Source organism: Lepus europaeus, chromosome 1 (genome assembly GCF_033115175.1).
Source record: "Lepus europaeus isolate LE1 chromosome 1, mLepTim1.pri, whole genome shotgun sequence".
Lineage (NCBI taxonomy): Eukaryota > Metazoa > Chordata > Mammalia > Lagomorpha > Leporidae > Lepus > Lepus europaeus.
Window position 1 is genome coordinate 133961879 of NC_084827.1, and position 12667 is coordinate 133974545.

A 12667-nucleotide genomic window follows, 5' to 3' on the forward strand; every position below is an offset into this window, starting at 1 on the left:
AGTGTGAAATCTCTCCATTTCCTGCAAGATGAAATTTTGTGCTTACATAGTATGAATTTCACTCCTAAGCCGTCTTTTACATTTTTTTTCACAGATCTACAGTCAAAATCTTGAAGGTCATACACTTTCCGATGGTGGTGGCAAGCCATGGCGGCCGACGACAAAGTTGCTATCTTAACTGATGATGAAGAGGAACAGAAGAGAAAATACGTGCTTGCCGATCCATTCAATGGTATTTCCAGGGAGCCAGACCCACCTTCCAATGAGACGCCCTCCTCCACAGAGACATCTGCTCTTCCCGAGGAGGAAGTGGACTGGATAGAGAAGCACTGTATTAAAATAAACAACGACCTTCTGATCTCCAAGGTCTTTTACTTTTTCTTTTACTCTGCCTATGGCTCTCTCTACCCACTTTTGCCTGTGTATTATAAGCAGCTGGGAATGTCACCAAGCCAGAGTGGACTGCTAGTAGGCATTCGATACTTCATTGAGTTCTGCAGTGCCCCCTTTTGGGGTGTAGTTGCAGATCGCTTTAAAAAAGGCAAAATTGTCCTCCTCTTTTCCCTTTTGTGTTGGGTTTTATTCAACCTGGGCATTGGGTTTGTCAAACCTGCTACCTTGAGATGTGTACCAAAGATTGCTCCAACAGCACCTCCCACCAACTCAAGTCACCTGTTTACCATCCTGCCAACAAATTCCTCTGGTATTGCTTTCCTTACCACATCACCAAAAATACGTGAAAAGAGGAACCTGCTTCCTTCTAAATGGTCGCCAACAGAAACAGGCTCTAATATCACAGACCCCATTAGCTTTTCAGCAGTTTCAAACACTAGTGAGTCCATTCTGCCACTCCAGACATATGAACCTACTCACCATCCTGTGGACTTGACCTTGAGCCCAAGCACAACAACCCCTACTCCCCCAGAAAATGTAACCAGGGAGACAACCACTGCTATTATCACTACCACCAAATCTTTACCTTCTGACCAAGTCACTCTTGTTTATGATCAACAAGAAGTTGAAGCTATATTCTTGGTGATCCTGGTAGTTGTCATAATAGGAGAATTTTTCAGTGCCTCTTCTGTCACGATTGTGGACACAGTGACTCTCCAGTATCTGGGAAAACACAGAGACCGCTATGGGCTGCAGCGCATGTGGGGCTCCCTGGGCTGGGGCTTGGCCATGCTGTCTGTGGGCATTGGGATTGACTACACCCACATAGACGTGCTCATTGATGGAAAGGGGTGTAAACCCCCTGAGTACCGGAACTACCAGATCGTCTTCATCGTCTTTGGCGTTCTCATGACCATGGCCTTGATTGTTGCTACTCAGTTCCGGTTTCGTTACAACCACTTCAAAAGCAACGATAAGGGGAAGGAGGTGGAGATCCCCCAGGTGGAGAGGAACAATTCTGCAGAGTCCTCAGAGGACACGCCGCCCACCGCAAGCCCCTCGCAGACGTTCAGCTTCTGGGACTTGATCAGGCTGCTCTGCAGCGTGCAGTACGGCTCCGTGTTGTTTGTGGCTTGGTTCATGGGGTTTGGATATGGCTTCGTGTTCACCTTTCTGTACTGGCATCTGGAAGACCTGAACGGAACTACAACACTATTTGGGGTCTGCTCAGTCTTGAGTCATGTGTCCGAGCTGACAGCTTATTTTTTTAGTCACAAGCTTATTGAATTGATTGGCCACATCAGGTAAGAAATGCCTGTGGGTTGCTGGTCCCCAGCAAATGAACCGTGTCTTTTGTAGTTTAGAATTCCTCTTAGCTATCCTTAAACTTAAGGATACTATACTTTGTGTTGAAGGTAGGGTTGGGATGGGAAGAAGGATTTTTATTGTTCTTTCTTATAATAGAAACCTACGAAGGATTTCATGAACGTATTTGGATTATCTTAAGCAAACAAAAAATGGCTGTTTCCTCTCTCACCCCTCAGACAAGACCTTCAGGTAACTTAGCTATGTGCTAAGAAACTCATGCTAGGGAACTCACAGTATGTTCAGGCATAGGAGCACCAATGTAGTGAGCTGTCCATGGACTGAATGAACCAGCTGCCATAGGCGTTTAGGAAGGAGGGCTTAAGTAGATAGATTGTGGTTTTTATCAGCCTTCATGTAGTCTTAACCATCTGTTGACACAAGGCTTGAGTCCATGGCATATTATATTATATTATATTATATTATATTATATTATATTATATTATATTAAATAAGACTGTGATATAACCAAAGTCCCTAATCTACCATATTATGTGGAAGAAATTCTTACATATATTTTTTCTGACTGTAGCATCAGCCTCTGCCTTTTTGCCTGCTATAAAGATGTGGGATATTTAAAAATCTTCCTTTTACTGGAAACTCCCCATATAATCCTTTTAGTAAAAAGGAAAATCTATAAATGCCTCCTGTTTCCTGTTTCATCATGTTTCTCACTATTAATGTTTACCCATAGCTGGTTCAACAATACCATATTCTTTATAGGTCATTCTGCTGTATTGTTGGCTTCAAGTTGTGGAGCCAGCTACACTTAAGCATTCTTGTCTCATAGAAAAGTCTGACGTGCTTGTCCGTAGAACTGGAACTTGCTGTAACTAAGAGAAAGCAACCGGATGTGTTTGTGTATATGTGATAATCTTTAAATCTGCCCTTTCTGTAAGAAATCAAAAAGGAGAAATAGACAGTCACAGGTTTTGAAAAACATTTGTCTTTATTCCTTGATTGTCCTTTCTACTAACCGAAGAAAATATTTTCTAATTTAAAATTTCAACCTAGAGCCATTCTTTTCCCTGAAACAATTGTGAATGTTTTTTCTTGTTTGGTTTGGTTTTGCTCCGGGAGACTGTGTCCTGTTCCTTCTCTTTCTCAAATCTTTGTCCCCTTTGTTGTCACTAAACAAAGTCATGCACTGTGTGGATGGTTCCCAGATGCACAGATTCCCCCAGGCACATTCAGTGGAGCTGTTCTGATTAAGGACTTGGAATGTCCTTTAACCTTGTCTGGGCCATTTTCATAGCTGTGCGGGTCAACCATGATGAATGAGACATTTTTCTTCATCTTGGGTGTATGAGTAAATCTCACTGCAGCTAATAGTATCTGGAAAAATCATAGTCATTTATTCCTAAAAAGGTTACCCAGAAAGTTTTTTACCAATTAGTGGAGTTCTTAGACATTGTTTAATCTGTCTAGCATTAGTCGAACACTGATTTAGCCTGGAGTGTGTGTAGAGATTCTATTTGCAGAGAGATAGAGAGATTGTTAGATTCTTCTCACATGCTAGTAAAAAATGATTCCCTAATGCCTTTTCCTGAGGTCGTATTTTTATGATAGGATTCTAGTGAGGGACAGGTGGTTAGCATAGCGGTTAGGAAGCCCAAGTCCCACATCGAATTCCTGGCTCCAGCTTCTTGCCAGTGCAGACCCTGGAATGCAGTGGCAATGGCTCAAGTAATTGGGTTCCTGCCACCCACATGGAGATTTGGATTGAATTCCCACCTCCTAGATTCTGCTCCAGCCATTGCAGGCATTTGGGGAGTAAAGTGGCAGATGAGAGCTCTCTCGCTACCTCTCAAATATATAAATAAAAATGCAAGAAGAGAAATCCTGGCACATTTACTACTACTTTTATAATTACATGAGATTATGCTTATGTTTTCCTTCCTAAGTAATATAATTACTCATTATTTTATTTACTTGTGTATTTAGATTTGTGATTAATTTATTTATTTGAAGGGCAGGATAATAGAGAGGGAGAGACAGAGAAAGAGATCAAAATACATCCATTTGTTCACTCCCCAGATGCCATATGGCCATGCGACAAGCCAGGACTGGGCCAAGCCAAAGCCAAGAGTCTGAAACTCCATGGGCAGGGGCCTAAGTTCTCGGACCATCATCCATTGCTTTCCCAAACACATTAGCCCACGAGTAGGGTTGTGATAAAAACAAGCTACAATAAATCATTTGTAAATTTTAAAATCATGATCCGTTGTTAGGCCATTACCTACGTTATTTGATTTAAATGTATCTCCATTTTAAGAGATGCATAAAAGTGTACTTAACCTATAACTTTTCTCTTAACATGCATACATCCAAGGTTAGTTTTGCCAGGCAGATGTTATCCAGAAGGGTTAAAATATTGCCCAGTAACTGCTAGTTGTTAATTGACGGTGGCTGAGTATCTGAATGAGCAAGACGGTCACTTGGGGAAAGAAGGAAACACATGATACAAATAGCCTTTCCTGAGGGGGCACTGCAGGAAGACCCAGAACACAGATCAAGATGCTAGGGCTCCGGCGTGGCAATACATGATAAGTAGCCCTGGAGGAACAGCAGTCAGTATTAGAAGAGGGAGGGCACTCTGCCACTGAGGTGATCAGTTTGAGGTGGCCACGGAGGACTTGGAGACGTTGTGCCTGAGTGGTTTTTCCCACTTCTTATGTTTGCTTTCGCCCTGCCCCCCTAGCCACCCTTTGTGCCATCTTTGCTGATCCCAGACGCCATGGCTCCCTGATTGTCTGCCCTGTGTGGAGGGTGCTGATTTCTGCAGGCTGCACTTCCTAGGGTTTGGTCTCCTGTCTTTGGCTCATGTGTTGGTTCTTTTTTTTTTTTTTTTTTTTTAATTTTTGACAGGCAGAGTGGACAGTGAGAGAGAGACAGAGAGAAAGGTCTTCCTTTTGCCGTCGGTTCACCCTCCAATGGCCACCACAGTAGCACGCTGCGGCCGGCGCCCCGCGCTGATCCGATGGCAGGAGCCAGGTGCTTCTCCTGGTCTCCCATGGGGTGCAGGGCCCAAGGACTTGGGCCATCCTCCACTGCACTCCCGGGCCACATTCTTAACCGGCAGACTAACCAGGAGAGATTTTCGAGCTCTTGATGCTAAGGCTGCACCCAGATATCAAATACATCACATGTTCTAGGCATTTGTACCTTTTAAAGCTCCAGGCTAATTCCAGAGTGGAGCTGCGTCTAGCTAATGAGAGGCGCAGGGGAACGCCGTGAGGCAGGGGAAGAACCTGGTGCATTCCTTTCTCTCTAACACGTGCGGTTTTTGCCTCCTTGCAGGTGGTTCTTTCCCTGGCCTCAGGCCATTTCCTCGAATGCACCTGCTGTTGAGCACTCAGCTCAAGATATCCAAGCCTGCACTGCAGATGTTTGCAGCTCTCCCTACTTGTAGGTCTCTCCACTCTGGCACTTCGTCCTGCTTCCCAGACTCTCAGCCATGTCTCTTCAACTCAGGAGATGTCTGTGCCCTGTCAGGCAGCATCTGTGAGCTGCTGCAGGTCACCACAGCCCCACCCACTGCGGGTGACCCTACGCTCCAGCAGCATCTTCTTTGTTAATCCTCATAGGCCACGGAGAGGCTGCCTGTGGTTATCTCACAGTACACCGGCTTCTCAGCTTCTCTGTCACCTATCTGGCCAAATCCCTGAATTATGACAGACTGAAGCCCGTTTCCCTAATTAGATCCTGACTCACAGCATTCTGTATTGCTAGGAAGATTTCTGATGGTAATTGCCACAGTAAAGAAATACAATGGAGGCCGCGGCTCAATAGGCTAATCCTCTGCCTGTGGCGCTGGCACACCAGGTTCTAGTTCCAGTCGGGGCATCAGATTCTGTCCTGGTTGCCCCTCTTCCAGGCCAGCTCTCTGCTGTGGCCCAGGAGTGCAATGGAAGATGGCCTAAGTGCTTGGGCTCTGCACCCAATGGGACACCAGGATAAGCACCTGGCTCCTGGCTTAGGATCAGCGCAGTGCACGGGCCACGGCACGCCCCCTGCAGTGGCCATTGGAGGGTGAACCAACAGCAAAGGAAGACCTTTCTCTCTGTCTCTGTCTCTCACTGTCCACTCTGCCTGTCAAAAAAAAAAAAAAAAAAAAAAAAAAAAAAAAAAAAGAAAAGAAAGAAATACATTGGAAATAGAGTAACGCAATTCTTGATGAAAAGCCAGGGATGGGTGTTGTTCGGCAGCGGGTTAAGTCACTGCTTGGGGTGCCCACATTCCATGTCAGAGTGCCTGGGTACTAGTCCTGCCTCCACTTCCTGTCTTCATTTCCAGAATTCTTGCTAATGCACCTGGGAGACAGCAGATGATGCCCAAGTAACTTGGGTTCTGCCATCCACATAGCTTCCATCTGACCCAGCCCTGGCTGTTGTGGGCATTTGGGGAATGAACCAGCAGATGGAAGCCTACACTGTCTCAGCCACTCTGCCTTTGAAATGAAAGAAATAAATAAATCTCTGAAAAACAAAACTGGCAGATATTTGTCCTAGTTGTTAATACACCCATATTCTGTACTGGAGTACCTGGTTTGATTCTTAGCTTTAGCTCCCGAGTCCAGCTTCCTGCCAGGGCACACTCTGGGAGGCAGCAAATGATGGCTGCAGTGGTTGAGTTCCTGTCACCCATCTGTGAGACCTGGATTGAGTTCCTGGCTTTAGCCTGAACAGTCCCAGCTGTTGTGGGCATTTGGAGACAGAGCTAGTAGATAGGGGCCCTGTCTCTTTGTCTCTCTCTGCCTCTCAACTTTTTGTTAAAAAGATTTATGTATGTATGAAAGTAATGTATTTGAAAGGCACAGAGAAAGATATATTTTCTTTCTCTTGCTTCACTCTCCAAATGGCCACAGTGGCCAGAGATGGTTCAAGCCAAAGCCAGGAACCAGGAACTCCATCCTGATCTGCCATGAGGGTGGCATAGGTCTTCCACCGCTTTCCCAGGCACATTAGCAGGGAGCTGGATCTGTAGTGAAGCAACCAGGACTCAAATTGTTGCCCATATGGGATGCCAGCATCATAGTTGACAGCTTAACCCTCTGTGCCCCAACACCCAAGTACTTGGGCCCCTGCAACCCACGTGGGAGACCAGGATGGAGTTCCTGGCTCCTGGCTTTGGTCTGGACCAGCCCTGGCCATTGTGGCCATTTGTGCAGTGAACTAGTGGATGGAAGATATTCTCTCTCTGTCTCTCCCCCACCACAACCCCCTCCCCCTCCTTCTCCTCTCCTCTCCCTCCTTCCCTCTCTGTAACTTTGCCTTTTAAATAAATAAATCTTTAAAAAAATATGATGAACCCTTAACATTTTCTCCTTCTGATTTCTTGAGAGGATTATTTCTTCTTAAAAGTGATTTTTAACATGATAAAAAGGTTAAACTTAATTTTTATGCTAAATTTAAAATAAGTTATACATGTTTTAGAGGAGCAGCTATTTTATATTATTTAAAAACAAAAACCCTGCTGTCCTAGTTTGTTTGCCAGAATGAATACCTGAGCCTGAGTAACATATAAAGAATAGAAGTTGGTTCTAGAGACTAGGAAGACTGGGAGCATTGCACTGGCACTCACTTGGATTGGTGAGGGCCTTCCTGCTTCATCATAGCGTGGTGGAAGCTATCTCATAGATGGAGCAGGTGTGCTAGCTCAGGTCTCTCTTCCTCTTCAGATAAAGCCATTAATGCCTCATTGGGGGCCTTGCTCCCATGACCTCATCTAATCCTAAGTACTTCTTAAAGGCCCTATCTCCAAATAGCATTTATAAATGAATTTCGGGATACAGTTTTTTTTTTTTTTTTTTTTTTTTTTGGACAGGCAGAGTTAGACAGTGAGGGAGAGACAGAGAGAAAGGTCTTCCTTCCGTTGGTTCACCCCACAAATGGCTGCTACAGTTGGTGCGCTGCACCGATCTGAAGCCAGGAGCTAGATGCTTCTTCCTGGTCACCCATGCTGGTGCAGGGCCCAAGGACTTGGGCCATCCTCCACTGCCTTCCCGTGCCACAGCAGAGAGCTGGACTGGAAGAGGAGCAACTGGGACAGGACTGGCGCCCCAACCGGGACTCAAACCCTGGGTGCCGGTGGCACAGGCGGAGGATTAGCCTAGTGAGCTGCAGCGCCGGCCGGGGATACAGTTTTTACCAGTGAACCTTTGGGGCAACACATTCAAGCCATGGCACCGCATATTTGTTGAATTTAGTTCAGCAGTCGTTTATGCCTAGAGAATCCCAGCTTAGCAGGACGCAGGGGACGAACATCAAAAGGAAGGGGTTGGAAAAGGCAGATGTTGAAATCCAGATAGGGCCTGGGACTGGGGCCTTGGACTTTATCTGGGAGTCATAGCAAGGTTTAAAGCAGAGGAAGCCCATAGATTTTCATATGGGATGGTCACTCTCTCTCTCTCTTTTTTTTTTTTTTTTTGATAGGCAGAGTGGACAATGAGAGAGAGACAGAGAGAAAGGTCTTCCTTTGCCATTGGTTCACCCTCCAGTGGCTGCTGCGGCCGGCGCACCGTGCTGATCCAAAGCCAGGAGCCAGGTGCTTCTCCTGGTCTCCCATGCAGGGCCCAAGGACTTGGGCCAACCTCCACTGCACTCCCGGGCCATATCAGAGAGCTGGCCTGGAAGAGGGGCAACCAGGACAGAACCCGGCGCCCCGACCAGGACTAGAACCTGGTGTGCTGGTGCCACAGGCGGAGGACTAGAGGGTGGTCATTCTCATTTGCTGTCTGGAGGGTAACTTCGAAGCCAGGAGCCCACTGAGAAAGTTTTTGAAATAATCCAAGTGAGAGAACTGTAGCAATAGCAGCAGTAATGGAGGAAAGGGATACTTGGAAAGTAAAGTTGATGGAATGATTTGGTTTGGATATGAGAAGAGAAGTAGAGAATCCTATGTTTCCAACTTGGGTATGGTAGTTCCACTCAATCTAATAGGAAATTCAGAATGGACTTGTAGAATTGGGTGTGCGCATGTGTGTGATAATGAGTCCAATGTCAGGTTTGTTTACTTTGAATCTGAAGTATCTAGATGTGGATATCTGGTAGACAGTTGAATGTTACAAGCCTGGCATGTGGCATAAGCTGAGTCTTAGTTTTGTCTGTCTGTGAACCTGGACAGTAATACCTGCTGCAGAGGGGTATTAGAATTTCGTAGGAACTTATTGAAAGCACTTAGGTTGGAGTCGGGCAGGTAGAAAAGAAGCAGGAAACAGGTGCAACTACCATTGTTGTTGGTGATGGTAGTGATATTGTACCACACTTTAGATTACTAGTGATTATTAACTCAGTATTTTTTTTTTAAACAGGCAGAGTGGAGAGTGAGAGAGAGAGAGACAGAGAGAAAGGTCTTCCTTTTTGCCGTTGGTTCACCCTCCAATGGCCGCCACGGCTGGCGCGCTGCGGCCGGCGCACCGCGCTGATCCGAAGGCAGGAGCCAGGTGCTTATCCTGGTCTCCCATGGGGTGCAGGGCCCAAGTACTTGGGCCATCCTCCACTGCACTCCCTGGCCACAGCAGAGAGCTGGCCTGGAAGAGGGGCAACCGGGACAGAATCCGGTGCCCTGACCGGGACTAGAACCCGGTGTGCCGGTGCCGCAAGGCGGAGGATTAGCCTATTGAGCCACGGCGCCGGCCTATTAACTCAGTATTTAAAAGAACATGGGATCCACCTATTTTGTCTACTAGAAAGTAGAATTCGGCAGGCATTTGGTGTGGTGGTTAATAGGCCACTTGGGATGCCTGCAACCCATATCAGAATGCTGGTGTTGAGTCCTGGCCCCACTCTTGATTTCAGCTTCTTGCTGACGTACACCCTGGGAGGCAGCTGGTGATGCCTCAAGGTGTTGGGTCCCTGCCACCCACATGAGAGACTTGAATTGAGTTCCCAGCTCTCAGCTTCCAAGCCTGGCCCAGCCTGAGCTGTTGCAGGCATTTGGCAGAGTGAACCTGGAGAGGAGATCTCTCTCTCTCTCTCTCTCTCTCTCTCTCTCTCTGTTTCTCTTTCTGTTTCCCAACCTTTCAAGTAAAGTAAGGAACAAAATTTAAAAGTAGGCCTCAAATATGTTCTATGCTCCTTTTCCAGAATATCCCTCTTAAACACAAAACATAAATTTAAAAAACCACCGTGCGGTGTTTGAAGGACTGGGGTGTTTTATTGGCTCTTACAGCCCTGCACAACTGGTAGTCTTCAGAACCACAGGACACAGTGAACGAAGTCACTGCTTCTCCGGTTCTCCCACCTGCGCCCCACAACCAGCACCATTCTCTGTCACAGAGAAAATTGTTTCGTATGGTGCATGCCTTTAGGCCATAGGTCTGCTCCTGGTTCCTTGGTTCAGAAGCCTCATTTGCAGATTCAGTTGGGCACAAAATTTATAAATGCTTCTCTTTTTTGTGAGAGTAATGACTTCAAAATCATGACCTGGTAGGATGGAAGGAGTTAGTGCTTCCTGTGATTGGCTGTATGATTATAGGGAAGGCCATTTTCCCCCTTTCCCTTCAAGCTGTAAGGATTGAAGGGCTGTGACTTGAAAATAGTCTTTTCTTTTTTCTTTTTCTTTTATTTTTTTTGACAGGCAGAGTGGATAGTGAGAGAGAGAGAGACAGAGAGAAAGGTCTTCCTTTTTGCTGTTGGTTCACCCTCCAATGGCCGCTGCAGCCAGCGCATCTCGCTGATCCGAAGCCAGGAGCCAGGTGCTTCTCCTGGTCTCCCATGGGGTGCAGGGCCCAAGCACTTGGGCCATCCTCCACTGCCTTCCCGGGCCATAGCAGAGAGCTGGCCTGGAAGAGGGGCAACCGGGATAGAATCTGGTGCCCCAACCGGGACTAGAACCCGGTGTGCCGGCACCGCAAGGCGGAGAATTAGCCTGTTAAGCCACAGCGCCGGCCTTGAAAATAGTCTTTTTATGTGGGTAGGTGATTTGTCAGAGAGACAGAGCATGCATTAAACTCTGGTGCCAGACAAAAGGATGTTATCCTACTTCCCCTTGATCAAAAGTCAAATGGTATGGCTTTTCATATTTAAAAAATGTCTTTGTGAATTAAGCTTAAAAAAGTCTCATCCACATAATAGCACTATCCGGAAGTGAGGTTACTTCCGCCACCATCCTGTCATCTCCAAGCTCTCTGCCCTCCTGTGATGAGGCTTGGTTCCTTGAGACCAAGCCGAGTTTAGCCTTGCTGGGCTTTCATCCTCACAGCGGTTGTTAGAGACTCTGGATGGGTCTTGAGATGATGAGTGCACCTGTTTACCCACAAGAAGGCCTGCTTGAGCAGGGTGTGTCTCTCAGCTGCACAGCTTGGGAGCCCTCTCCCCGCCCAGCTCCCTCGACTCCCTGGCACAGTATTCTGGCTGACACAAAGACACAGGCTGTTCACTCTGTTCAGTCCTACGGTTCCAACTGCCATAACTTTATGAAAAATCAGCCCACTGATAAGCAGATTCAACTGGGAGAATTCTGTAGCCGGTGTAAAGTCTTCCCAATTGCTCAGTGGGATCAGAATTTGAAATCAAATCATTTGACAATGTCCTGATGTTTCTAAAATTGGGAGGAAGCAGAGAGGGGCACATTTCTTTTATAAAGAAACCTATGAAACCTGGGTTATGAGCTAGAAAGTCCTGGTTGACTAAAGATAGGAAATCTTTAGCAGCTGCACATTTATTGGTATCTCTTTTATGTCTGTCCAACCCAGGACTAGATACCAGTAGGAATACAAGAAATAAATCCTGAGTTCCAGTCTCTTTGGCATTTATACTCTGGCTTTAAAGCTGAGTGTTAATCACATACCCTGTACTGATTCTCATTTTAAAACCGGCCAACTTTTAGGAGGGATTTTGAGACTAAGGACATCCCAGTGTCCTGCTGTGAAAATACGGTGGGCTTGAGTGAGCTGCTGGGGTGGATCATAAGCCACTGCCACAGACATTTAACTAAAGGCCTCATATTTAACACCTTCCTAAGCTTCAGAGGAAACTAAACAGATGCTCTCTTTCTCTATGACCCATGGGCACAATAGAATAATAACTTTAAAAGATATCTTGACACTCAAAGTATAAAAATATTAGTGTACTTGTGGGGGAACTGAGATGAACTTGTTATTTTAACACAAGAATTATGGAGTGGAACTAATTAGTGCTATTCTATTGAGAGAACTTAAAGTTAATAGTTTCAGACTTTTTTTTTGTCTTGATTTTATTTTAACCAAAAGAACAGTAAGCAGTGTTCTTTTAGACATGAATGGTTGAACGTAAGGATAGGTCAGTGCAAGTCATCACCATTGGATTTGATTTTTCATTTTGTGCAAACTGGAAGGCATTGGAGTTGTTTAAAAATGAGCAATTCAGGCTTATTCCTAAGCCCTCAATTAATATAGGGGCCATGTTTATAAATATAATCCATATCATAGTGATATAAAGTGACATAAAGACACCACATAAATTAGTAAATTGTTTGGGCAGGCATTGTGGCATAGTGGGTTAAGCCATCATGTGGGATGTGCCCACATCCCATATCTGAGTGCTGACTCCAGTCTTGGCTGCTCTACTTCAGCTCTAGCTTCCTGCTAATACATGTTGGGAGGCAGTGGAATGTGGCCTGAGTGCTTGGGTCACACCACATATGTGGGAAACCCAGATAGAGTTCCTAGCTTCTGGCTTTGACCTGGCCCAGCCCTGACTGTTATGAACATTTAGGTGGGAGAGGGGTGAACCAACACATAGATCTCTCTCTCTCTCTCTCTCTCTCTCTTTCTCTCTTTTCTTTCTCCCTTTCTCTGATTTTCAAGCAAATGAATAATGAATAAACATTAAAATAAAAGTAAATTGTTAAGAAAACCCTGGAAGCAGTGGTGATGCCTTAAGTGACTGGGTTCCTTTCATACTTGTAGGAGACCTAGGTTGTGTTC

The 12667-nt window shown here is 45.8% G+C and overlaps 1 protein-coding gene across 2 annotated transcripts in view; it reads left to right on the forward strand.

Annotated features, from left to right (window-relative positions):
* The window catches only part of MFSD6 (major facilitator superfamily domain containing 6), a 90673-nt gene that overhangs the window by 34351 nt on the left and 43655 nt on the right, over nucleotides 1-12667 (forward strand). For both annotated transcript variants that reach the window (XM_062189263.1, XM_062189272.1), the window contains exon 2: nucleotides 95-1697. In XM_062189263.1, coding sequence (XP_062045247.1) covers nucleotides 148-1697 — 1550 coding nt within the window. In that variant the 5' untranslated portion in view covers nucleotides 95-147. The remainder of the gene's footprint in view (nucleotides 1-94; nucleotides 1698-12667) is intronic.